Raw genomic sequence first — 25,840 nt, 5'->3', positions numbered from 1 at the left:
CGCGCCCGATCCCTCCTGATATCAGCATAAGGCACAAAACATGTACGCCTCAACACCAAGTGAAAAGCACTATTCTTATCAATCAAGTCCACACGAGCCCAATTTTGGATTACCTGGGATAGTGAACATAGTCTCACCCTGGATATACAGCAGTCGGGGGTGTTGAACTTGGGTCAATCCCACGAGAACCAATCCACAAGTGGACAATTTCCAGACGATATGAGGAAAAGGTCTGTTGGATATCGATCTTTCAAGGGCCCAGGCCAATCTGTGAGAGAAACTCCTCCTCGGCGTCAATGAGAGTCTCCAGATTGAAGATATTAGCGGCAAATCAGGGACACTTGACAATTTAACCATGTCACATCGTCACATTCATTCTGCTTGTCCTTGTCGACATTCGAATCCAGCCATCGGAACCAGCCCATGCTGGTGAAGCGCAAGGTCTGGGCCAACCACATCATTTAGGCCAGACTGACTGATCCAGCAGCTGCCGCAGTGCCCCAGCGGAATCGTTTGAGTCCACCGCGAACCGCCTCTTGGCTGCAGGCCGCGGAGGACCGCGTTCCAGGAACACTGCCGTCACCCATCATACCCATCTCGGCCCGCCCCACCTCTCGACCAAGCATGTAACCGGCCGAAAAACTGATGGCAGAGAAGAGAACGACCACGCCAGCACTGATCACCCATGTCATGACCGTGGGGCTGACTGCGGCATTAGAATCGGAGATGCTAGCCCTGCGACTCTTCTTTGCCAGGCTACGGTCTTTGGGAGACGCAGATCGTCGTTTGGCTTTCGAAGACGCCGAGCTGGGTGGTGTCACCAAAGGTGCCCTGTGGCGAGACGGCTCCACGGGCGGGCTCGTCTTCAACTGCCTGGGCGAGAGTGGCTGCTCCTCGCCACTATCATCCTCGTCACCCATGGCCACCGATTCACCTACCAGTCGAAAAGAGGGTGTCTGCGTTGTGATGGATGGGCCAGCTCGGGGTCTGGACTGATCTAGTTTTGGGATTCCCCGCGCAGCAGCTGCACATGAGAGCAGAGTCGACAGGCTGGCGCGGAGAGCAGCATCATGATCGGCATGATGAGACGGTGAGATCATGTTGTAGGGACTATGTGACAGCTGGTGATATCGGCGAGAACCTTGCGTGATGGGGTATGATTCTCGACGAATCGAAGGCCTTCGGCGAGTATTTGACGAAGCACTTGGTTGTGAGCGGCGCGATTCCGTTGGGCGAGTGTTAGCGGGGTCGAACGTGGCGGGAGGGTGGGAGAAAACATTTGGTTGGGGAACAAAGGGCGATGGACTGATATTCATCCCCAGGGCCGTGGATGTGTCATCTTCATCATCGCTGTCTGCCTCATCCGAGCAGCGAGATGGGGGTAGATGAATGGCGGCTGGTTGTATAGAGGGAGTGATGTCTTCGTTGGAGCTGCTCATCGGTGGGTCCGACTCGCTTTCGCTCTCTTCGTATTCTTCCTGGCTGCTGCTGGCGAAACTGGTTTCTCCGTTTGAGTAGTTCACCTGCGCAGTAGCCACGGCGGCCAAGTGTTGCATCCGTCGTCGTCGGCTGCGATGTTGATACATGCCTCTCTCTCGGTGTTCTACTTGTAAGCCGGTTGTGATGATATCGTCGTTCGTTGCAGCCGATGATAATGAAGACGACGAGGGCTGTGACGAGAGTTCAATCCAAGAATCTATGTAATATCGTAATGAGTACATGGTCGAGTATCAGGGGCAGATTGTGGTATAATGTGTCGTGCATGACGACTCTCAACTCGGTGCGGAGAGAAGGCAGGGGGGGGGTGGGGAGAAGGGGCAAAGAAAAAGGAAGAGTCAAGTAACGTGAAGCAAACGATATATGACGGCATTCGCATACCTTCTGATCTCATGAGAGGGGCACCAGATGAACGAGACTGGCCAGGATGACCATGCTGGTCGCGCGGCTGTCCATCGCGCGTCAGTTGACTTGCGGCTCTAGGCTCGCGCACCTGACCGAGAAGGTCGTAGTGATTTGGCTGCATATCCTGATGGGGTGGAGGGAATGGAAAGTGATGAAAATCTCTCCAGACCTTCGGATCGACGGGATATGATGACTAGAAATAAGGGATACGATGCCACCGTCTCGACACTCGCAGGGAGGGGTGGGTGACGCGAGGCGCAAGAGCGGTCAAGCGTGGGGAAGAGGAGAACAATGAAGCTATCTTATCTGAGTGGAGTTGATCTGATCCACACCCGCATTGCTGATGCCCAATTTTGATCGTGGCTGCAGGCCCGCCTGGGATCTTGTGCCGTCTCCGTCGTTGGATGCAGAGACGTTGGAATAGAAACTGGCGGAGTGAAGGAAGCAAAGAGCGATGACGCAGTGCGGAGGAAGAGTTTACGAGGGGCAAGAAGGCAGCAGAGACGGAAAGAGAACAAGAATAACAGAGCGTTAGAGGCAATCCAAGAGACCAGTGGGTGGGATGGATGGTGAGATGGTCAGCCGACGAAACAGCTGATGGCCCGCGTTGAGCCTGGGAGCCTTGGAGGGGCTGGAAAGGGTAAACGAGTAGGCTGAGAAAGAACCCGTGACGGGCACCAGCGACCTCACTGATGCGAGGGGCAACGAAGAGAACCTCAAGGGAAGTATCTACGTGTCACCAACTGCAGGCTGGTCTTTGGAATAAAAGAAGGATGCCACGGGAAACGGCAATCGAGACACCCTTGGACATGATGAATGACAGGATAGCAAAAGTATCTTTGTTGGGCGGGTTCATCAATGGATGATCGACGATCGCCCTCACTGACCCTTCGGTTGGCGAAACAAGTATTGAGAACCTCACGTCTCTGGAGGGGATGAGGTAGGCAGCAGGTACTTTAGACTTCAGTGCAAGCTTGTCAACCTCTTCTGCAGCGGGTCTCCCAAGAAGGTGTAACCTGATAGGGTGACCAGTAAGTGGGTTCTGACCAAAGTGGCAACTGCGGGGGAGATAGCGGTACATAGTGGCAGTATGCTCTACTGAGTGTCCTGCCCGGCACTTTGACCAACGACCCACAGTGCTCGACGAGTCCCGAAGAAGATCTGCGTCAAAGTTCAGCAGAGAACGTTGGATAGTCGCAGGGCAACAGCTGGCACAAATCCGAGCTAAAGGAACGAAAATCCATACGGATGGTCCGGAGTCCATCGCAAGTGGATCAAGGAGTTAGATAGAGGATATGATCTTCAAGTCTACAGTGCTACACAAACAAGGACAAAGATCCGTGAGATGATGATAGTATGGAAATTATACAGTTGATCCTATCTCGCAGATGACCAACAAGAAAATACAGAAACTTTTTAAACCCCCATAGCCCGTATGACACCTAGAAAAAGTGCAAAGATGATAATCGTATCAGTAGCAAAAGCAAAGCGGAAACGACGAGACGCCTCGTAGTTTAGAAGGTGACCTTGGTGCCCTTGAACTCAGGGATGCTACCCTTGGCCTTGTTGTAGCCGCCCTGGCCACCACCACGGCCGCCGAAGCACCACGGCCACCACGACCGCCACGGCCACCGCCGCCGCGACCGCCGAAGCCACCACCACCACGGCCTCCGAAGCCACCGCCGCCGCGACCACCGAAGCCACCACCCTCACGAGGAGGACGGGGAGTGCTGAAGTCCAGACGCAGGGGACGGCCCTCGACGTCAACACCCTGGAGGGCAGAGTGGGCGGCACGAGCCTCGTCAACAGACGAGAACTGCACGTAGCCGAAGCCCTTGGGGCGGCCGTCATCGGGGTTGGTGGGCAGACGGATTCCCAGAATGGTACCCTGCTCACCGAAGACGTCACGCAGAGCATCCTCGGAAGCGCTGAAGGGCAGGTTGCCAACGAAGAGAGTGTCACTCTCGGGGCTGGTGGAGTCACCGAAGCTCTTGGCACGGGTCTGAGCACGCTCACGGCCACCCTCCTGCTGGTTGTTCTGACGACCGGTAGCATAGTCCAAGTTGATGGTGCGACCATCGAGCTCGGTACCCTTCTTGGCCTCGAAGGCCTTGGCGGCATCGGCGGCGCTGGCGTACTCAACGTAGCCGAAGCCACGGGAGCGGCCAGACTCACGGTCGGTCACGATACGGCAGCCAGTGAGCTCACCGAACTCGGCGAACTCACTCTTGAGCCACTCCTCGTCGACGTTCCATGAAAGATTACCGACGAAGAGGTTGGCGGAGGCACCCTCGGGAGCATCCTCGCTCTTGGACTTCTTAGCAACGGGGGTGGACTCCTCCTCAGCCTTGCGCTTCTTGGAGGGCTTCTCAGCCTCAGACTCGGAGTCAGAGCTGTCAGATCCGGACTCGGACTCGGAATCGGAGGAATCAGAGGAAGAGGACTCCTATGAAAATAACAGCAGGTTAGCAACGAATATGGAACTCAAGGACAGCTGTTAGAGAAACATACCTTCTCGGCCTTCTCAGCCTTAGCGGGAGCCTCATCCTCTGACTCAGAGTCAGAGTCGGAGTCGGAGGACTCAGAAGTCTCCTCCTTCTTGGCAACCTTCTCGGCCTTCTTGGTAGCAGGCTTCTCATCCTCTGACTCGGACTCAGACTCAGAGTCGGAAGACTCGGACTCGGAGGATGACTCCTTCTTGGCAACCTTCTTGGCAGCAGGCTTCTCGTCCTCAGACTCGGACTCAGACTCGGAAGAAGAGGACTCAGAGTCAGAAGACTCCTCCTTCACGACCTTCTTCTCGACCTTCTTGGTCTCCTTCTTGACAGGCTTCTCATCCTCGCTCTCGCTCTCGCTCTCGGAGGAGGAGGAAGCATCCTTCATGTCCTCATCACTGTCAGACTCAGACTCGGAGGATGAGCTGGGAGTGGGCTCCTTCTTCTTGTTCTTCTTAGAGGACTTGGACTCCTTGGCAGCAGCCTTGCGAGCAACGTCCTTAGACTTGGCAGCAGGGGAGGAAGTAGCCTTGGTGACACCGGCGTCCTTGACCTTGGACAGGGTCTTGGACACCTTCTTGTCAGCCTTGGTGGAAACCTTGGTCTTCGACATTGTGATCTAGAGATGGAAATAATGTTAGCATTCCAGTCTTCAAGTCGCAGGGTTGTTCACATCCCACATACAGTGGTCGGTAAATGAGATCAAGTGATTTGTGGTCTTTTTTTTTCTTCTCTTGGTGCGGCAGAGCCAACAAAAACCCTCAATAAACCAACCCGTGTAAGTATTTTGGATGTGCAACGAATGTGAACCCTCGGAAAATATGAATAACCAGGAGTGAGCTGATCACAGCTGGTAGAGCCCAACAAGTAACCCACAACCGACAGAGTTCAAGCCCACAGAGACCGGCACAGATACGCAACAGATCTGAAATGAAACCCACGAGGAATAAACCCACAGAGCCCACAAGATGTGCAGTATTTAGAAGCCAACAGCCCTCGATGTGATAAGCCCACTTAATTGTCTGTTGAAGTACTTTGAAAGTACGGAACCCACACAGCTGCGTCAGTTAGTTGGGGGGGAAGGGAAGGATGCTGTACTTATTGTGGTAGAAGCGAGATTACGATGCTTCAGAATGAAATTGCTAACACAAAAAAGTGACAGCAATGGATGAAATGGATGAAGAATGGAGGATGAAGGAGAAAACAAAAAAATTCCAACGCGGCCGGGGGAAGCTTCTGATAAGGAAAAAATTTTTGGACAGAAAATTTCAACGGACGGCAGAAACCCCTTCCGCCTACCGTGTAAAGTTAGACCCAGGCACTAGAAAGGGACGTGGTGGACACTCGGTGGAGACATAGCGGATACCTTGGGGTGAAGTACGTTGCCACTCCGAGAGCGGTCACGACGGTGTTCAACGAACGTTGCTTCTGGTCCCCCACACCGCCCGATCCGCGTACAACGACTGGTCCTCTCGGCGCCATTACCACACGCGTCGACAGTGATATTCGAAATCCATCACAGGTCGACTCAACCTCCGGCCCTCGGTCCCTGCCAGCCAGATCTGCCGCGAGGCCAATGGAACTTGCTGCAGCCACCTGGCCAGTATCATGATGGCCCCTCCAACTGCCTCTTCGCATCGTCCCCGCAAAAAGCGGACAAATGCGACTCCTCCAGGCTCAAACAACAGCTTGATTGTACACGGAGACGATGGAGCGCAACATGCCGCATTCCCTCTGGTCTCATTTCTATGGGCCGCTCGTGCAGGCGTCTCTCAATGGCTGATTCTGCCCTTGACACTCATGGCTGTCGGTCTTTTTCGGTGGGCTGTCAGTCTATGGGGGTACTCTGGTACGTCCCTTAGTCCTCTCGCGGAGAAGCAAGGCATATCTAACTAATCTCAGGGTTCAATGTTCCTCCAATGTACGGCGATCTTGAAGCTCAAAGGCACTGGATGGAGATCACAACCCATTTGCCCATGGCCAAATGGTACCTTTATGATCTGCAATATTGGGGTCTAGACTATCCTCCCTTGACAGCTTACCATAGCTGGCTCTGTGGCAAAATGTACGTTGTTGCTCACTTTCCGCACTGATTGGCCCTTTTTATGTGGTGTATTGTGCTGACAGGCTCAGTGGCGCGATCTTTGATCCTTCGTGGTTCGCCTTGGACACTTCGCGGGGCATTGAAGGGCCCGATGTGAAGGTCTACATGCGCGCAACCGTCTTCATCTCCGAATATCTCATCTATATTCCCGCCATTGTCACATTCCTTCGCCGATATACCCGCATGCATGGTGTCCATGCATGGTCGGCCTCCATTGCTCTGGCTGCCATCCTTCTACAACCGGCAACTATCTTGATTGACCATGGTCACTTCCAATTCAATACGGTGATGTTGGGTCTTGTGGTCGCTAGCTTGGATGCCATTCTCGCTGGCCGTATGCTGTGGGCCTGTATATTTTTTGTCGGCGCCCTGGGCTTCAAGCAAATGGCTCTCTACTATGCGCCCGTCATGTTCGCATACCTACTGGGCGTGTGTGTCTTTCCGCGCCTCCACGTCTTTCGACTCCTCAACATTGCGCTGATTACCCTCGCGGCATTCGCTCTACTTCTTGCTCCGCTCTTATATGGGGCCACGGGTACAGAGGCACGCGATCTTTTCGCATCGTCCCCAGAGCCCCCACTTTTGCAGGCGCTGTCTTTGTCTCTGAATAAGAGGTCATTAGCCTATGCTCTGCTCTTTCAAACAACACAGATCATCCATCGCGTGTTCCCATTCGCCCGAGGTCTATTCGAGGACAAGGTTGCCAATGCTTGGTGTGCCATCCACACCTTCTACAAGCTTAACCGCTTCGATGCCTCCTTGTTACAGAGAGCATCCTTAGGTGCTACGCTAAGCTCAATACTTGTCCCTTGTATTGTTATATTCCGCCATCCTCGGGCTTCTTTGCTCCTCCCGGCCATGTCCTGCGTAGCCTGGGGCTTCTTCCTTTTCTCCTTCCAGGTTCATGAGAAGACCGTTCTTCTGCCACTCCTCCCCATGACCCTTTCTCTGGCTAGTGATGGCGGGCTCAGCAAACAGAGCCGCGCCTGGGTTGGTTGGGCCAATGTGCTCGGCTGCTGGACCATGTACCCCCTTCTTAAACGCGAAGAATTGCGGTTGCCGTATTTCACCTTGACCCTGCTCTGGGCCTATTTGATGGGACTTCCCCCAACCTCTTTTGAAATATTCCGCAGCCAAACATCCCCTGATGACAAGCCGTTGGAACCTCACCTTCTCAGCAAGCTCGTGCAATTGGCCTTCTACCTGGTTATGATTGGCTGGCATGTTCTGGAAGCCGCCATACCTCCTCCCGAAGGCAAGCCTGATTTGTGGGTAGTGATCAATGCCTTGATTGGTGCAGCAGGTTTCGGGCTGGCTTATTTGTGGTGTTTGTGGAACTTGGTCGTTCAGTGCCGCGAGATCGAAGCTCGCGCCAACGCTGAGGGAAGTCAGAAAAAGAAGCAGTGAGGAAGAGGTTTCAAAGAATCTCTTAACAGGGCTACTGGAATAGACCCTGGCAATTGTGCAGTATCAGTGAGATTCCTCATATAGATGTATGAATAGACAAGGCCCTTGGTTTGCCTTCAATGGCCCACTTAGTCAATTGTGGTCAAAGATTCTATTCTGAGCTGAGATGGTCTGTTCAAGAAATATTCTAATTTGAGCCCAAGAATCTGTTTCCCCCCAAAATGGATGAAGCCAGGACTGTGAACAGTCCAGTGAGGCGGCTTCCGAGAAAGGCCTTCTGAGCAAATGTCCGCTCAATTTCGCAAGTGCAAAAGACAAAACGCCGCCGGTGAATCTCAATATGCAGTAAAGGACGCAATATCATACAAGCCGAACAGGGTAGGGCTCAGCCATGGTCTAAACCTTGAAACCATAACCGAGCATGCAGCTCTTATACTGGTCGATCAAGGACTGACACTCCTTGGCGGGATCGTCGGATTTGGAGAAGAGCATGCAGTCGTCGCGAGCGGCTTTCTCATCTTTGCAGACGCAGCAAGGCTGAAGTGAGGGAGAAGTCAGCCAGGTCCGATGTCGTATGAAACCATTCATAAGGGCGGATGTACCTTGGGCTTTTCACCTTGAGGAGCCTGAGTCTTGGTGTCCGGAGTGGCAGCAGTGGCCTTTTCTGTCAAGTCATGAAGCATTAGCGGAACTGGTCGCCCTCTCAATATTGTCGCTATAGTTACGCTCATGCGCTCAGCTCCACCATAGAGATAAACGCCCATGGCAGTCTTACCATTCGATGATCCAAAGAGCCACGACATTTTCAAAGACTGCAAATATAGTGCGATTGAAGCTGCAACGATTGTGTGGATTTAGTTTGAGACAGAGAGATTTGTGAAGGCGAAATAAGTCGGAACAGCGGCGATGACCTGCAGATTGGAGGCTCCCGGCGGCCCGGCATCATTGCGCCATTAATAATCCAGCATAAATGGCACATCTCGCGCACCGTAACTTTTTTTTTTCTTTTTTTGGTTATCGGGCAAAAACATCTCCGATTCCTTCTATGCCATCCGTTGCCCCTCCCCCCTCCTGCCTCATTGGACGTCTGTTGCTGTTCAAACTTCCAAATTGACGATCTCAGTTCGTCCATTTGCATTCGCATTTGCAGTATTGCACTGACTCACGCTATTGCCAATAGCATCTTTCACCCACCAACAGCCGACATATTCCCTTCCTCCTGAACTACACAGTACCCCGCCATGGCCCCTCCAAAGGTCTTTTCTCTCGAGGGCAAGGGTCTGAAGCTAGACACCGCTGAGGACATCGAAACCCACATCAAACCTCTTCTCGAATCTACCGATTACACTGAAATCCGCTTCGGTGGTAACACTCTCGGTGTCGGCGCCTCTGAGCGTCTTGCCAAGGCTCTCGCAACTCAGAAGAGCCTGGAAGTCGCCGATCTCGCGGACATTTTCACCTCTCGGCTTCTCTCCGAAATCCCCCCGGCCCTGAAGTCACTGCTGGATGCTCTCCTCGAAATTGCTTCTGTCCACACGGTCAACTTGTCCGACAATGCCTTCGGTCTCAACACGCAGGCACCCCTCGTCGATTTTCTGTCACGTCACGTTCCCTTGCGCCATCTCATCCTGAACAACAACGGTCTCGGTCCTGCCGCCGGTACTCTGATCGCCGACGCCCTGAGCCAGCTCGCTGAGCGCAAGGAGGAAGCTCGCAAGGATGGCCAACAGGTCGCCATGCTTGAGAGCATTGTTTGCGGGCGAAACCGTCTGGAAAACGGCAGTATGGAGGCATGGGCACGTGCCTACGAGAAACACGCTGCTGGTATGAAGTCTGTCAAGATGACTCAGAACGGAATTCGCCAGGAGGGTATCTCACATCTGTTGAAGAACGGTCTTCGTCACTGCGCCGCTCTGGAGGTTCTGGATTTGCAGGACAACACATTCACTGTGACAGGATCTACCGCACTCGCCGGAGTCCTGGAGGGTTGGACTGCATTGGTCGAGTTGGGCGTCGGGGACTGCCTGCTTTCTGCTCGGGGCGGTGTTAAGGTTGCGCAGGCCCTGGCCGCGAACAAGAACCAGAAGCTGCAAACTCTGCGTCTGCAGTTCAACGAGATCAAGGCTGAAGGTGTGAAAGCCCTCACCCACGCCGCCAAGACTGCTCTCCCCAGTCTTCGCCGTGTGGAGCTGAACGGCAACATCTTCTCCGAGGACGATCCCAACATTAGCGATTTGCGTGAACTGCTGGAGGGCCGTCAGGAGGAACATGGTACCGACGATGACCCTGAGGATACCTGGGGCTTGGATGAGCTTGATGAGCTTGAGGAGGAGGATTCTGAAGACGAGGATGAAGACGAGGATGAAGTTGAAGAGGACGAGGAGGTTCAGGCCAAGGCCGAGAAGACTCTGGAGGATGCTGATCGTGCCGAACAGGAGAAAGTGTCCCAGAAGTCTGACAAGGATGTCGATGATCTCGCTGACGTTCTCGGCAAGACCGGCTTGTAGAGTCTACCCATGTCACACACTCTCATCGATCTTTCCCCCGGTCCGTGACGGCGGTGCCGACAAAGGCACTTGATAGGGGGTCCAATCTCTGGATCAAGGAGCATTACGCATCGCTTTGACTTTGCTCTTTCACCTTCGCAGAAGAATTCTTCTTCCTAACTTGTCGCCTTCCGACCATTTGAGCACCATGGGGCATTCGGGCCTTTGGTCCTTGCTCTACACAACCCTTCCCTTATTTCATGTATACCCTGTTGATGATGATGACTACTGCATATAACCCCTCTTGCTTTCACATACCATACGCATAGCCTTGGTTGAGGCCCGGTATCTGGCGAGGATACAAGAAAAGAAGTGTTTATATAGATGTGAAACCAGCTCTGGGCCTCTTCTTACTTTGAACGTCCGTTATCGTTCTGAAAATCCACCCTTCTGTACTGTAATTCACCCCGTCTGGTCGCAAAAACTCAAGGCCTTCCGTCCCGTGCCTTGCGATGCGCCTGGTCCTGGTGTTGGCGCGTTGATAGAGTGAGGGATTGCCGGATTGGGAAGGCCTGTCTTGGCATTCAACCTCGGAGCATCCCACCCTCCTCGAACCTTCCAACATACTTTATTTATCCACTTGCTGTACGGCCCTGATCTCTCTACGTGGCGTATCTGTTTCGCCTTACTTGACGCGCCGTTTCCACAGAATCCCGACCAATCTCCTGGCTACTCTTTGGGTAAGTGTCTGCGCAATGTTCCCGTCTCCGTCCAGCCTCAGCAACTCCAATGCGCGGTCGCAAAAACGTTTTCGGACGCGTTTCATTCGCAACCCATTATCGAGTGCGATACTCGACTGTGAGCACGTGAATACACGAGAGAAGACTTTTATCGCAATCTGAGGGCCCGCTTGTTGCTTGTGTGTCATAAACAGCTCGCGTCGCGAGACGCATCAGTAGTGGCAAGATCGAGAACTTGTCCACCAGGACCTGTTCAAACCAGATTGTGCGCCAAAGTCAAAAGTCAACAAGCGCATCGTGCTTCGGACTGCCAAAACACACCCTGGGGCTCCCGGACGTTCCGCGACTTTGTCTTCTTCCACTGCCACATGCTCTTCCTGAAAATTACTTGCTGACTTACGTGGGTTTCGAAAAGACAGGCTTCAGCGGTCTCTTTCGCGTTCGGTCGTTTTACTCTTCGCCTATCTACGCTCGCTGGATATTTCCTCACATCACCATACCGTGCTGCTGCCGTAGTCATGGAAGCCAAAGAGATCGAGGCCAAGGCCAAGGCCTTGACCAAGGCGGCTACACAGAATGAGCCCGCGTCTACAATCCTGACGATGCTCAAGGAAATTCAACAAGGGGTCAAGGCGACGGAAGATCTGCTACGGCAGACCCGGATCGGTATTATTGTGAACAAATTCAAGCAACACAAGTCTCCCGAGGTGGCTCGGTTAGCGGGCGAGATCGTTTCAAAATGGCGGGTTGAAGTCAGCAAGCAAAAGCAGGGTGGCGCATCGGCGGCATCTCGAGGGTCCAGCTCGCCTCGACCGGCACAGAACGGCACTGGAGCTTCCACGCCTGCCTCGGCGACCCGTCTGATAAGACCTCGAAACTGTCGGTGCCGCCTGACAAGCGCACGTGGAAGGCGGATGGAGTGGACACGGCGGTGACGAAGAATCGGGTGCGTGACAGCTGCATCGGGCTGATGTACGATGGACTGTGTCTGGGGTCGACTGAGTCTCCCAAGGCTGTCCTGACAAAGGCGTCGGCCGTTGAGAATGCCGCCTACACGTTGTTGGGTCCCGAGACCAAGGAGGAATACCGCACCAAGATGCGCAGTCTCTATCAAAATCTTAAGAACAAGTCCAACCCGACGCTACGGACCCGCGTGCTCGGTGGTGAGGTGAGCCCGGAGGACTTTGTCCGGCTGAGCTCCGATGAGCTGCGTTCCGCTGAGCAACGCGAGGCGGATGCCCGAATTAAGAAGCTGAACATGGACAAGGCGATGGTGGGCCAGCCCGAGCGCAGTATCAGTACGAGTCTGCAGTGTGGCAAGTGCGGTCAGCGTAAGGTGACCTACACTGAAGCACAGACACGCAGTGCTGACGAACCGATGACTTTGTTCTGTACCTGCGTGAACTGCGGCAAGTCGTGGCGTCAATAAAGAAAAAAAAGGGGGGAAAGGCAAACGGAAAGACCCCGAGCCGAAGACTTCCCCGTTGTCACCCTTGGTGCCAAGGGAGGGGGATTCTGTCGGTTCGAGTGGAGCATGAGACTTTTTTGGAGGCATTCCATGTCCCAGCTTGCTATCACACATGGATGAAGCTCGGTCGTGCGCTCGCCACGAGTCATCTCGATAGTCAAAAAGGAAATGAGAGCCGTTTCATCATTATCATTATTGTTATTATCCTACTTCTTTCTATCCCTCACCTCCTCTCTCTCTCTCTCTCTCTCTCTCTCTCTCTTCTCTCTCTCTCTCTCTCTCTCTCTCTCTCTTTCTCACCGTTCTCCCTTTTCCCCATCAAACCGATAGTCTTTACCATGAATGGATAAGCTTAGGTCCTACACCAGGTCTTCCTTTTCCAACTTTCCCAACCGAATCATATCCTTGACGGTCCAGTCGATTGCATTGCTCTGGAAGCAAGGCTTTCGGGTCCAATCTGTCGCCTCTCTGGTACAAGAGAGTGGACATTTTGTGCATTGCTCCTTCTAGAGTGCCTATAGATCAAAGTCCAGGCTGATATCACATCGACTGTATTGTGCATTTTCAATGCGCATCTCCTTCGCGTGTAGCACCTCGCGGTGAGCGACGACAGATGTTTTTCTTTTCTCTGCAATCATCCACGTCATTCTTCGGTCAAGTGTCAGTCGTACGGGCTACTCCCCGGGCTCAAAGTCATTCTTCTTCTTCTTCTTCATCACATCAAGTGTGCAGCCTCCTCGACCGGCATCTTCGTTTCCATCCACATTCTTCTCCAGAACCTACCAGGGACTCCACCCTTTACACCCATCAAAAGCACTCGATTGAACCACTTTGATCCATCAAGCTAACCGTCAATGATCCAACACCTTCAACCACCTTAATCCCTCTCTCTACTTACCTACCCACCTACCTACAAAAACCCCAATAAAACAAAACCTCACAATGACCACCCGATCCACCCCCTCTCTCCTCAACCCCATCCACACCTTCCTCGAAGCCCTCACCTCCTCTCCCACCTCCCCTACATACATCACCACCATCCTCTCCACCTTCACCACTCAACCCATCCCACTCATCCACGAACACGGTCTCCCCCAATTGGCCCCTTTCCTCGGCCGCTCCTTTACCGGCACCGACGGGATCGCCCGCTACTTTGAGCTATTGGGCGACTACCTGATCATCCGGGACATGCGCTTCGAGCCCGAAGAGACGTGGGTGGTGGACGCAGAGGCTGAGACGGTCGTGGTAAGGGGCCGAGCGAGGTTCGTGTGGAAGAGTACGCGGCAGGGGTGGGACGAGGAGTTTGTGTACCGGATTGCGTTGGCGACGGATGTAAGTGGAAGGTCTTCTTCTGGCGTTGGTGGCGGTGGTGGGATGGGGGACGATGAGGTTCAACGTGGTGTTGGGAGGGAGCTTGACGAAGGGGAGAAGATGGGAGAGGAGCGTTGTTTAAAAGTGTGCGAATATCGGATCTGGGCCGATACGGGAGCGGCGTATTTGGCTCGATGGGGCCGATTGGGGGATTTATTGGGGGAGAAAGGAGGAGTGGAAGGGATTCATCTTGATCAGGATGAGGATGGAGAAGGGGAGAGGAAGAAGATGGAGGGTCGGGGGGAGACGAGGGCGGCGTTGAATCGGAGGAAGAGTGGGCATCAGGATGTCTTGGGGGCGGGTTTGAATGTATATGGCAGTTGTGGATGAGAGAGAGAGAGAGAGAGAGAAATGTTACTGTCAGTGTCTACAATCATGAGATGAGAACTATGAGTATACTCCAATTCAATCTGTTTACGGGCAGCCCCGTTGGTCGAGTATCAAAAAGCCATTGGATCTCTCCCTCTCTCGGTAGGACGGGACAAAGACTCTATATGAGAAGCGAAAACTAGATAGAGTGCTCAAAGAGGGCTTCCAGGTCTATGTCATCCCCCGGAAGCATCATGAATTTCTTGGTTTCTAGGAGAGGAGTCTATGTTCTTGTCTCGATCGTGATATTCCAGGGCTGGCTTTCTGGATTTGGTCGCGGGACCATCATGAATCCCCGGACCTGGTGAATCTAAATCGAAGTTTCAGCCACGAAGACAGAGAGAGACAAATGTGTCTACTCTGATGGTGTATGGCAAACGTCGTGCCAACCACATCTCCGTCAAGTCGCCACCCGACTCGGCCGCAGAGCATGGCCCTGGCGAGGGCAATGGACCATCTAGAGCCGGCACGATACCGCTGTCAAACACGAGTGTGATGAGAGACCCTATCCCTCAAAGACCCCGTGGTTGAGGTCCACCCCCATATCCTTGGCCATGGTCTGCATCTGCGCTTCGAGGTCGTCTTCCATCCCGCCGCCCAGTTTCAAAAACTGTCGGATCTTGGTGAACCAGAAGAAAAGGTCACTGCTGAACAGGACAAAGCGAAACACCACATGGCGGCCAAAGTTGCGGATCTTTTCGGGGAGCGGCAGATCGGGTGATTCAACCAGCGCCCGTGACGCCCACATGCCTGTGATCTTGACCCGGTTGACCGGCGAGCCTAGGAACTGATTGTTGCCCTGGACAATACGGAGATTGCGCCCGATGAAGATCAGCTCCCGAGGCCATTTGTTCTCATCGCCCAGGATCTCGCGGATGGCCTTGCGTGCGGCTTGCTGCATCTCGTAGTGGCGCTCGGCGCGTTCCCGTTTGCTCAGCCCTTCGATGCCGCGCTGCGTAGACATGTCTCCACCCCGGTACGGACGGAGCAGAGTCGCCGATGCGAAGATGTCGGCGTTGTTGACCCCCCAGCCCTTGGCAATCGCACCCAGGGTCTTGTTGTCAAACGTCAGGAGCGCTTTCCAGAACCGGGCGTATTCGTGCCGGAAGTGAGGTTCCATGTGAATGTACAGTCCGTGATCGATGAGTACCAGCTCCGGTTGGCCGGAGGGCTTGCGGCGAATGAAGATGTTGCCAGGATGAGGGTCACAGTGCACCCATCCAAACAGGAACATCTGGGCCGAGAACAGGTCAACCATGGTCGTCATGACATCTTTCAACGAGACGCCGAGACCGCCGCGTTGGTTGGGTCCCTTCCAGTGCGTCCGCTCGGGCTTGAGTTTCGCGGCTCGGGCATTGCGCGCATCTGACAGCGGTATCGTGCTGTTCGGCGGGTCCATCGGGGTGCCCTGACAGCCGGGGCTGCCCTGTCGCCAGCCTCCACGCCAGGGCGGCGGGTAATGGCATCCTTGTCCCATAATCGCACCCCTTCCACCCACTCAGCGGTCATCACTCGCCGAGAAGTGAGGTCACGGTAGACCTTGGGGATGTACACGCGGTCGCGCAGACGAGGCTCGCCCGCGACTAGTCGAGCCATCGTCTCCGCATTGGTGGCTTCGTTCTCAAAATCCGTCTCGAGGGACAGACGCTCGCTGATATAGGGCACAAGGCTGTAGAAGGGAATGTCGAACATTTTGCTGTAGATCCAGGTGACGGCTCTAGGAGAAAGATAGAAGAAGACAGGTCAGCCACCAAATTCGTCTTGAGTTGTTCTCGCACGAAAGACCCAGAGTATCCTCTTTCTTGTGATTTCACGCAAATTCCTCTCAACTCACTTGAAAGCCCACAAGTCCCACGCAAGCTGTTGCTCAATCTCGTGTTTCTGGATCTTGATGGCCACTTCTCGACCATCCTGCAAGCGCGCCCAGTGGACCTGGGCAACACTGGCACTGGCTCGAGCTCGCTGTTCCATCACACCCTTGCCGGGCTCACCGGTGAAGGAGACTCCAAAGACCTCCTCGGGAGATTTCCCAAAATCCTCGCGGATGGTCTTCTCAACCTCTTTCCATTCATTTTGGGGAGCATCGTCAAACATGCGCGAGAACATCGCCTGGAACTCGGGGGGTAAGATGGCAGATTGCATCGCAATGGCCTGGCCCATCTTCAGGTACAGACCCCCGTTGGAGCGCAGCAGATCCGATAACCGCTCCGCATTGCGCGCATGCACGGCGGCGATGGAACTGGCCAGAGGCGGTTCCGGGCGGAAGTTGATCTTGTAGTCCAACGCAACGAGGAGACCGACGGAGAACGTGCGTGCGGTTCTCGTCAAGGAGGAAGCATAGAACTGGGAATCAATCCCGTACGCGATTCCCGTCACGATGGAGGTATAGACGAGTCGCCGCAGCCATTTTCGTGTGCGCGTGTAGGTCTTTGCGGCGACGGGTTTCCCAAGTGAGCTGGGCGATGGCGGGACGAACGGTTGAAATTCACCGGCGTGGACTGCACGACGGGGTACTGCGCGAGCGAGAAGGAGAGAGTGAGGTGAGGTGGGCAGCCGCCGAAGGGAGCGGAGGAGCGTCACGTGTGCCATTGATCATCGGAGGATATGCGATCTGCGACTTATCGCATGATGCAGGCGACCGAACGCTGGCAGGGAGAAATGGCTCTGGGAGCGGAACAGTTGAGGTGGAATCGAATCACACTAATCGCCTTAGTGAGTGACAAACACGTCTGGAAGAGGGAACGTAGTGAGTGAGAATTGAGAAGAAGAGGACCGGAGTCGTGAGATCCTCTCGGAGATCCAAGGCGATACGATCGATCGGTGTGTCGTCATCCGCCGACCCGACGCACGGAGTTAAGCACTTTTGGAGACGCCCGCACGACGAATCCGGCCGGCCCAAAATATCATACAAAAAATATGGAACCAGGCACGGAGAGGTAAGCTGAACCCCGAGAAGAAGAAAGTTGAGAAGGACTTGAGACGCTACACATGACGGGCAGTTTATGTACACGAATCAATTGATATTCATGGCTGGCTACAAGTATGCACTCAGGTAGATGATCGTTACAAATCCATCATAGATCGTCGTGAATCTCACGCCCCGTCGAGGGTTTCGCTCGCGCCTCCTGCGGCGCCGCCGGTCTCGCCTCCTCCAACTTGTGGCACACGCGAGCATACTCTCGCATATTCTTCGGAATCGTCTCATCCCAGAGCTCATTTCCTTGGAGATATTGGTATTGCTCTTTGCACGCCGCATCCGAGGCCATCGGCAGCAGGATCGGAATGTACTTGAGCGACGCCTTGAAAAAGTACCGCTTGAAGCAATTTCCAAAATCCGCCAAGGTCCCGGGGTCTGCACAGATATGTCGGTCTCCCAGCATCGGTCCACATTGCACCTTGATGATGGCCGCCACGTCGTCGCCCATCTTGAACAAGGCATTTTCACTGTGTGGGATATTCATGCGCATCATGATACTGCGCACCGCCGGGACGAAGCTGTTGTTGCGCGTCCAGAGATCCCAATGGGGCACGGTCGGTTGACAGCCGCGTTCACAGATTTCGGTCTGGAAGAGATTGTACAGATGGGTCGGTCGGCCGACGAGGGCGGACGCGACTTTGATGCATGACAAGCCGAGTGCGTTGACGGAGCCAATGGCCAGGCAGATGAGGAGAATGACGCGGTCTGAGGACAGGCGCATTCTTGCGAGGAGGCGGATACGATGATGGAGCTGGGGGTGGAGAGGAGGGAAAAGGAGAGAAAGCTGAAAGGAGACGAAGACGAGAACTAAAATCGATGCGGGCAGTGTCGGTCACCGTGAACTATTCCCGTGGTCGGTTAGGATGTGACGGGGGTTGTCGATCATGCACGGTGACGGGCCATCAGCAATCGGCGTCGCCTTTCAGAGCGCGTAAAGGTGTCTAGCGCGTGGGTGAAAGGAAAGGTATTCGTAGATGAATTTGTCGGAATCCAACGCTCAGAGAGTGAAATGTGGTCCTATCGACTGGGATATATATCCAGGTTGCTGTCTCGAGGAGTGATGATGGCGAGAGCACTTGGCGCGTGCTTTCGCTTGGCCTGGAATGCGGAGAAGAGAGAGGGGAAAATTGATTTCTGCATGCGCTAGAGAGCTGTCGAAGGTATTGATGGACGTGAGGCTACTCCAGTTGGTCCCGGCTTTTCCTATGGTAACTCGAATAAGACTCGCTTGAACACACTTGTGGGACATCCGACATTGATTGTCACCGGCGAAGTGCTGTCATCCACATTGAGTCCCCCCAACTTGAATGTATCCACCCCCGCAGCCTTTCAACGGACGTCGGAGTCGGCGATACCTTCATTCCCGACTCGGGCAACATTTCGATTTCTCATAAACTCTGCCTCTTGAGTTGTCAGGCCTGCAGTCAAATCCACGTCTGCATCTCAATGTGAAGCACTATCTCTGCGTTCAAGCCTCCATCAAAAACCGAAAATACAAAACAAGGCGGTCTGAAATTCGATGGCGAAATCGCTTCTCGACGTAATTACTTGCGCGGCCCAGACTGGAGTCATGCTCCGACGGACACTGTGACCCTCGGAATTCATCTCCTGTTGACCTGACCCTCCTCGGAGGTTGGCTTGCTGGGTGAATACACAATTAGGTCTTCTTCCACGCGGCACCCATACCCGGATACATTTTCGCAGAGCACAATCCCACTATGGAGGAGGCCAGAGACATGCTCACTCTCCAAGAGGTGGACTCCCTCGAAGCCATCGTCATCATCGACAATGAGCTGGACCCGATGTCCCCGCCCGCGCCCGACACCGTCGAGATCACGGGGAACTTACGCACAATAGGGATGCATTCAAGGCACAGGTTAACCAATCGTGGCGGGGCTAGTCGTGAACTCAGAATGGAGGATGTGTGTTGCGCCGCGCATGGACTTTCTATCCTAGTGGTAAGAGAAGATAGGATTTATTGAGATCGGCCCCTCGTATCTGACAAACAACCGTGGTCGCAGACGGCTGACTCGACCATTGGTCAACCTATAGACCGCAACACAAGGGGACAGGAAACACGCCGTGCTTTTCGATGCCGGACCGGAAGAGGACGCATGGGAAAGAAACGTGCGGCGACTCAGACCAGATCTGGCTTCAATTGAGGTGATTCAGTTATCACACTGGCATCGAGATCACTCGGGTGGGTGCTCTATCCGTACGATTACCAAAAAAAGAAGAAGAAGAAGAAAAAAAGAAAGCCGCGATCCGGGATTAAGTCAATTGGAATCTTTGAGCTGATGCGGGCTTTGCTTTTTCTTCATTAACAGGAGGCCTTGGTCGAGCAATCCGCATGATTAGAACGGAGAAACAGGTCAGTGGCCGCACCGAAGACGTGACTTTGGACCTTCATCCAAATCGACCCATTTACCGCGGGATTGCGTTCCCTGAACGAATCGTCTCTCTCGAGGCCGATCCAACCTTCGACGAGCTTGTCGCCGCTGGAGCTACCGTCACTAAAACCAAGGAAGCCCACACCATCCTGGACGATATGTTCTTGATATCCGGAGAGATACCCCGGCTCACGTCATACGAAACTGGCTTGAAGTTCGCAGTCCAGTATGATGCGGACGAGGATGATTGGTTCTCTGACGAGGTCATTGCGGACGAACGTTTCCTGGCTTGCAATCTCAAAGGTATCTTCTTTTCTTCTTTTTTTCCCTTGGGTCAACCTTTTTACGCTATGCGCGCAATATCAAGACATGCCCAGCTGATCGTTCTGAAAACATTGCTCATACAGGGAAGGGACTCGTGGTCTTTACGGGCTGCAGCCACGCCGGTGTCGTCAATACCACCCGGCATGCCCTTCACCTCACGGGCAATCAAGTCCCTCTTCATGCCGTTGTGGGGGGCTTTCATCTTGCCACGAGCGATGAATCACAGGTGCAGAGTACAGTGGCCGATCTGAAGCGACTCGACCCGCCGTGTTGATGCCAGGCCATTGTACCGGCTGGCGGGCAAAGTTTGCCATGAGAAACAAATGCCAGGAACTCTGGTGCCATGTACTGTGGGGACTCGAATCACTTTTTAGGTTGGATGATACCACAAGTCAAGTCTAGGTAAATGTCTAAGGTGGGCCGCAAGTGGATCGAGCTGTCCGGCCTGGTTATGCATAACCTTTTATTTCAGCGAGGAATGTTCCCCCGGCCATGTAGACACTAGAGAGTACATGTTGCACACTTGCGTCTTGCAACAGCACGTGGGAATCCCAAAACTTCCATTCTCATTGAGTTTTCAGTGGTCAGCAGCACGAATGTTTTGAGGTTCGAGACTCTCTCAGTTGAGGCATGTCACTCCTGGCCATTTCACATTCCTCGCAAGTATCATCTGGATTACTACACATTGAGAGCTGGCTCATTAGGCCTCGACTTCCCTGACACTTTCTGAGTCCACTTTCGAATCTGCGTGTGTGTGTGCCCACACAGCGCGAGAGGGTGTCATCATAACACATTCCATTCCCAGCCTGATCCACGTGCCACAAGACATTCTCGAGGAAATACAACACCATGATGCAATGACCTTGTTTGTTTGCACGACTCTCAAAAAATCAATCCCTGATGGTGAGAGAATCGGCCTGAGATGCGTGAGCCCTCCCCTCCTAGACCCTACTCGACCTTTGTCTCAAGACATAAAGCACCCTCCTTGCCGATCTGTTTTAGTTCGGATGTTATTTCCCCTCCATTGCGAGTATGAGCCCCGTAGACCTAGGTACCTTCCTAGCCTTCACTACTACAAAGTACAGAGTATACATCAAATTGCTCCTACGCTTCGCTTTCTTGCACGGTTTAAACCGGCGAGTTGGCCTACGTGATAAAACTACCCCAATTCCTGAGAAGACCAGACCTGTGACATCCATATACACCACACTATATCACAATAACGGAGAAAAATCCAAGAAAGTAAACAAAAGGAGCCTCAACACATCTCGACCAGATCCATGCGTACTATATCGATGCAGTGTGTACGCACACGCGCAAAGACACATATCAGAGACCGACGCGAGTGAAGGCTCCCCCCCTCCTGCCATGCACGGCTCATGCCAAGACAATAATTCGCCTGCACCGCGAAAGTCTCGCTCTGAGATTGACATGCATGGCATATACGGGCATCTTCGATAAGGAGTCTCCTATCAAGTGCATCTTCCAAGGTTCTCTTGGCATATTCACGGAGAAAGGGGGTGGAGGAGGAGAGGAGAGGAGAGGGACCGGAGGGAAGGGAAGGGATCGTGTCTCAGTCGGAATGTATACATATCTCATCGATTGGCACACCAGAGCTCCGAATTAGATTGGAAGGCACAAGGCAAACATCCCGTCATCCTCGCAATGTAATCGTGTATTACGCTACTTCTCAATAGAATTTTGAGTTCCACGACTACCACGGGATAGGTCTACTTCCATTGATTCAAAGCCAGGGGTGCAGATAAGCCGAGAATCTACCTATCACCATCATTAGGAAATAGGGTACGAGCTCGAGATTGAAAAGCGGCCCTTGCTTCAAGGGCAAGACTCGCAGACCAAGAGATCAGCCATGATGCCAAGAAAGATCCCTGTCCAAGACTGAGACTGAATAGTCTGACCAGACAGATACTGCCCCTGCAAAGAAAAGAATAGAAAAGAAAATAGAACAAAACAAAATAAAACACAATCGGGATACCGACCAAACCGAGCGCACGGCAAAGCGCATTCATTGCACGATTTATCCTCCGATAGGACCAGTGTCCATACAGTAACCAAACTATTGAACTCTGAACTTACACAGACACACGCGTACAGCCGACGAGTGTGTTTTTTTCACAAGCACGGAATCCAATCACAGCGTAGCACCACGTCGCACAGCCAAGATGAATACATCGTCCATGTCGATGCAAATCCTCACTCGGCGCCGGAGGCGGAGGAAACATTGGCGCCAAGACTCAGGACAGAATAGAATATAGCCATGATAGTCGCACATTAAAAAAAAGTCCTGTATCAATGTAAGAGGTTGTGGAGAACGGCATTAAACTGGTGATAAACGGGGTAGAGACCTTACGGGTTACAGTCAGTGCCCAGATGATCCATGTCTGCTGACTTTTCAGTTCTGGGTAGAGTGCTCAACTACAGGTGGTGGTACAAGAGTGTGAAGATTGAGTATTCGACAAAAGTGTTAGAGATATGTCCAGTTCAAGAAAAGGGTTTGTCACAGCCAAGAGAACCTATCGATGCGGGAGACTATTTAATGTGAGTAATAGATGCGCTGCATGGAGGGTATAGTCGGTGTTGGATCACACATAATTTCATGTACGTCTGCTGGACTACGTGATACACTGTTGCAATCAAGGTTGCATCAAGTCAGCTATATTTTTCATCTCACACTAGTCACCATTCTTGGACAAGATAAAGCTGAAGAGGTAACCAGTCCAAGTGGGAGCTACATCAGCTTGGTCCACACCGCAATCCCGGGTTGAGTCAGTCCTGGACTGCAATTCCACTGACACCTGTGAAAAGGATCATCGAACGTGACAGTATATCCAACGAAACGCTGCAAAAGAATATATTTCAAGCATCAATATCATTTCACATTCAGCGCTGTCTGAAAGCTTGCTCAAGCATATCGAATGTGTTCTGTAAAATTGACTGTGAGTGAGACAGATACGACGCTGGCTCCTCTAGACTCGTGAGAATGATTCCTGTTGTAGCATGGATGTGGCCAGCTAGATGGAGAGAGCGCCGACTTTCCCAAAGGAGGGTTCAGAGGTGGCTACTGACGTACACCTTGTAGGTAGCTGGTAGACGCCAATGAAACTGGAGCTCGAGGGGTTCTGAGATTGTGATCAAATGAAGCAATGCGTTGTTCATCGAGGGTGATTAGTGTGGCCATTCAATTGCGATGGCTTGAAATGATGAATCGGGATGAGTTCATTTGGAGGCGGGTTTGCAGAGAAAAATTGCCAAATTGGAGTGAATGAGAGAGTGTAAGATATCAAGGTTGCTATCTAATCATACGTCAGTCTAAGGTACAACTCGGCTCATTAGAGGTAACTGGTTCAATCTGTATAATTTGCTACATCTATATCGGCATGTCTACGTTGGGGGGAGTATCAAAGTCACCCCTTCAAATGATCATCGGTGAGAAGGTCCTTCAATTATGGGAAAGTTTTTGATGGCTTTTTAATCGATGAATGTAGATTATTCACTGCTCAGGAATTGTACAACTGCATCAGTGCATCGATTGAGATGGAGCTTTAGAAGCCGACTCAAATATGAGAATAGTATACAGCTTTGACCCCGGCCGGATCTGCAGTCATTCATCTTTGTAGTGTGACCGGTCAGTGAACACCAAATCCGCACCTATGTTGTTCACAATGAATTCCTACATCTCGGGATTGATATTTATGCCAAGCGCATTTTATCCACTTGAGTGTCCCTCTATCTTCCCGTCCTGAGGGGCACCCGCGTGAAGGTCTATCTGGCTTAAAGTGGCACATGAATTCACACGAAATTGCACTCCGGTATATGGACAGCCGGACTGGAATATACACCGGCCAGGTCGATCCATGCCAATGAGGGACATGACGAATACTAAATCGGGGAACCTGCCGTGCCTGGAATATACTCCAATAGTCAATGTTGAGTGTGGGGGGAGCAGAGATTCGTGCAGCACTCCAGTTCTCTCCTCCCCGTGGAGCGTAGCAATCTATCGATGATCTGGAGATGTGTCTTGGTTTGTGGTCACGAGGTCGATGCGAGGCAAGATCAAGCTACAGGATTGTACCGTGGAGTTGACACTTACAGCGATGAATGTATGGGCAACATTTGTAAAAATTCTTACGTACTGTTTAATATCCATTAAAGTCGACGCGAGTGCCCTCAAATTACATTGCGTGGTCGCGGGTGTTTCCGCGCCGACCAAAGTCCAACGCAAGCGGGATGAGATGCTTTCGGCTAGTATCGATCATAATCAAGTACAGGAAACTCCGGTGGAATCGTACACGAAGGAATGCCATGACGCCATCAAGATGGATGTTGGACAGACATCGGTCTCTCTCTGTTTTCACACTCTCCCTCTTTCTCTCATCCCCCCTTCCCCCCACCCTGTCTGACCTGGCTGGCCCATCGTAGATCTACAGTCCAGCCAACAAGCCCCAAAGTATGAAGATGACGATGATGCTCAGGCTGGTACACCCTGAGTTGATCCCGTTGAAGAGATGCCTTTTCTTGTCAATTTTCGACTCGTTTTTTTTTTGGCGATCCTCTCCCCCAAAAGGACTGAATCATAGTCCGTCCTCTCATGCGAGAAAGACTGTCATACTGGAGATATTCGTGGTTCAGCAAGCAGTGTGTGGACCAAGCTTCGACACTCATTATGCCCCCAACTGAGCGAGAGAGAGAGTGAGCAGGATGCCTGACAAACATCCCATGCACCCGCATCATAAAAAACTAACTTTGATCTGGTCCGAGGCTGACCAGCTCCTGCTCGCAGTAGGAGGAGGACCAGGTAGTACCAGGACTCGGACGAGGCGCGAGGAGCGAGGAGCTAGGAGCTAATGAGGTGCAGCCACCTGCAGCTCCAGGAGCTCAGGTCCCCGCCCAAGCTGGAGAAGCTCCGTCACAGCTGTACGATTCCGGACTAGTGTCGGACGCCATCGAGACCAAAAATGGAATCCTGTACGTGTTGATAAATCGCATCCTACGGCACCAGGTGTACATGAGGTTTCATCCATCCAGGTCACGTTCTCAAAGCTACCGACCGCGAGAGATTTACCTATCTTACCTTTTAAAGGCTAAGAACCAAATTAGGTATTCCATTATAGTACCTCGCAACCTGTCTGCAGGAGGAGATGGAAGCTCCCCCCACCCCCATCTCCTCGACCCATCCAATCTTCAGCCCCAAACGCAGCCAGAAACCCACCAACAGCTCGCAGTTTGCAGTTTCACACATCGCACAAGGGAAAGGAAATCGTCGATGATCAGCTTTTTGAGTTCATGCAATTTACCCTGCTCTCCTGACGATCAAGGATTCCAAGGCCACGAGAATTCCCAATTTCCCAGTGGTAGAGGGAAGGAAAACCCAGCCAAGAAAAGAGAGAAAAAAAAAGAGTCAAAAACAAGAAAAATAATGAAATTTAGAGAAAAAAAAAGGGGTAAAATGCATGTTTAGTTCTTGACTACTGCAGAGTGTACCTAGACTAGTGTAGATGACTAGTCCGGATTCGGTAATGTTCCTGGAGCATGTGGCTGGCAGGAATGTCAATGGGGAGATGTGATTGGATCATTCATACCCCCAATCGATCTCCATCGTGTCAGGGGTAAAGTTCGAAAGATGTGTGTTGATTGTTTATGTGTATGTGTGTGTTTTTTTTTTTTTCCCTTCTTCCTTTCTCCCGCCAAAGGACTCGAGATTGCTGTCATCAGACACCAGTACTGTAGCATTTGTAGTCCGACAAGTAGAAGTGGGCGGATTGGACATACATCGTCATACATGTTCT

General features: G+C 52.5%; 10 protein-coding genes across 10 annotated transcripts; 5 read left to right on the top strand and 5 right to left on the bottom strand.

Moving 5' to 3' along the window:
* Window positions 1–461: 461 nt before the first annotated feature.
* POX_g08979 (uncharacterized protein) lies at window positions 462–2,023 on the bottom strand (the record flags this gene model as incomplete). The annotated part of the gene is made up of 2 exons (XM_050117745.1): window positions 462–1,696; window positions 1,879–2,023. The coding sequence occupies 2 exons, from the start codon at window positions 2,021–2,023 to the stop codon at window positions 462–464; spliced, it is 1,380 nt and encodes a 459-aa protein (XP_049965889.1).
* A 1,350-nt stretch (window positions 2,024–3,373) lies between these two features.
* POX_g08978 (Protein gar2) lies at window positions 3,374–5,010 on the bottom strand (the record flags this gene model as incomplete). The annotated part of the gene is made up of 2 exons (XM_050117744.1): window positions 3,374–4,348; window positions 4,414–5,010. The coding sequence occupies 2 exons, from the start codon at window positions 5,008–5,010 to the stop codon at window positions 3,374–3,376; spliced, it is 1,572 nt and encodes a 523-aa protein (XP_049965888.1).
* A 998-nt stretch (window positions 5,011–6,008) lies between these two features.
* Window positions 6,009–7,908, top strand: POX_g08977 (Dolichyl pyrophosphate Man9GlcNAc2 alpha-1,3-glucosyltransferase; the record flags this gene model as incomplete). The annotated part of the gene is made up of 3 exons (XM_050117743.1): window positions 6,009–6,246; window positions 6,300–6,462; window positions 6,531–7,908. The coding sequence occupies 3 exons, from the start codon at window positions 6,009–6,011 to the stop codon at window positions 7,906–7,908; spliced, it is 1,779 nt and encodes a 592-aa protein (XP_049965887.1).
* A 396-nt stretch (window positions 7,909–8,304) lies between these two features.
* Window positions 8,305–8,711, bottom strand: POX_g08976 (uncharacterized protein; the record flags this gene model as incomplete). The annotated part of the gene is made up of 3 exons (XM_050117742.1): window positions 8,305–8,445; window positions 8,511–8,572; window positions 8,684–8,711. 3 exons carry the CDS (start codon window positions 8,709–8,711, stop codon window positions 8,305–8,307), a joined length of 231 nt encoding a protein of 76 aa, XP_049965886.1.
* Window positions 8,712–9,149: 438 nt separating this feature from the next.
* POX_g08975 (Ran GTPase-activating protein 1) lies at window positions 9,150–10,415 on the top strand (the record flags this gene model as incomplete). The annotated part of the gene is made up of 1 exon (XM_050117741.1): window positions 9,150–10,415. The coding sequence occupies one exon, from the start codon at window positions 9,150–9,152 to the stop codon at window positions 10,413–10,415; it is 1,266 nt and encodes a 421-aa protein (XP_049965885.1).
* A 1,237-nt stretch (window positions 10,416–11,652) lies between these two features.
* On the top strand, window positions 11,653–12,563 carry POX_g08974 (uncharacterized protein; the record flags this gene model as incomplete). Its single annotated transcript, XM_050117740.1, has 2 exons — window positions 11,653–11,886; window positions 11,937–12,563. The coding sequence occupies 2 exons, from the start codon at window positions 11,653–11,655 to the stop codon at window positions 12,561–12,563; spliced, it is 861 nt and encodes a 286-aa protein (XP_049965884.1).
* Window positions 12,564–13,544: 981 nt separating this feature from the next.
* On the top strand, window positions 13,545–14,303 carry POX_g08973 (uncharacterized protein; the record flags this gene model as incomplete). The annotated part of the gene is made up of 1 exon (XM_050117739.1): window positions 13,545–14,303. The coding sequence occupies one exon, from the start codon at window positions 13,545–13,547 to the stop codon at window positions 14,301–14,303; it is 759 nt and encodes a 252-aa protein (XP_049965883.1).
* Window positions 14,304–14,847: 544 nt separating this feature from the next.
* On the bottom strand, window positions 14,848–16,931 carry POX_g08972 (ABC1 family protein lscO; the record flags this gene model as incomplete). Its single annotated transcript, XM_050117738.1, has 3 exons — window positions 14,848–15,768; window positions 15,828–16,059; window positions 16,177–16,931. The coding sequence occupies 3 exons, from the start codon at window positions 16,929–16,931 to the stop codon at window positions 14,848–14,850; spliced, it is 1,908 nt and encodes a 635-aa protein (XP_049965882.1).
* Window positions 16,932–17,416: 485 nt separating this feature from the next.
* Window positions 17,417–18,040, bottom strand: POX_g08971 (uncharacterized protein; the record flags this gene model as incomplete). The annotated part of the gene is made up of 1 exon (XM_050117737.1): window positions 17,417–18,040. One exon carries the CDS (start codon window positions 18,038–18,040, stop codon window positions 17,417–17,419), a length of 624 nt encoding a protein of 207 aa, XP_049965881.1.
* A 997-nt stretch (window positions 18,041–19,037) lies between these two features.
* POX_g08970 (uncharacterized protein) lies at window positions 19,038–20,307 on the top strand (the record flags this gene model as incomplete). Its single annotated transcript, XM_050117736.1, has 4 exons — window positions 19,038–19,277; window positions 19,372–19,519; window positions 19,647–20,012; window positions 20,117–20,307. The coding sequence occupies 4 exons, from the start codon at window positions 19,038–19,040 to the stop codon at window positions 20,305–20,307; spliced, it is 945 nt and encodes a 314-aa protein (XP_049965880.1).
* Between the last annotated feature and the right edge of the window lie 5,533 nt (window positions 20,308–25,840).

Source organism: Penicillium oxalicum, chromosome VII, assembly GCF_001723175.1.
Source record: "Penicillium oxalicum strain HP7-1 chromosome VII, whole genome shotgun sequence".
NCBI lineage: Eukaryota > Fungi > Ascomycota > Eurotiomycetes > Eurotiales > Aspergillaceae > Penicillium > Penicillium oxalicum.
Note: the sequence above shows the minus strand (reverse complement) of the source record. Positions and strands in the feature narration are given on the sequence as shown.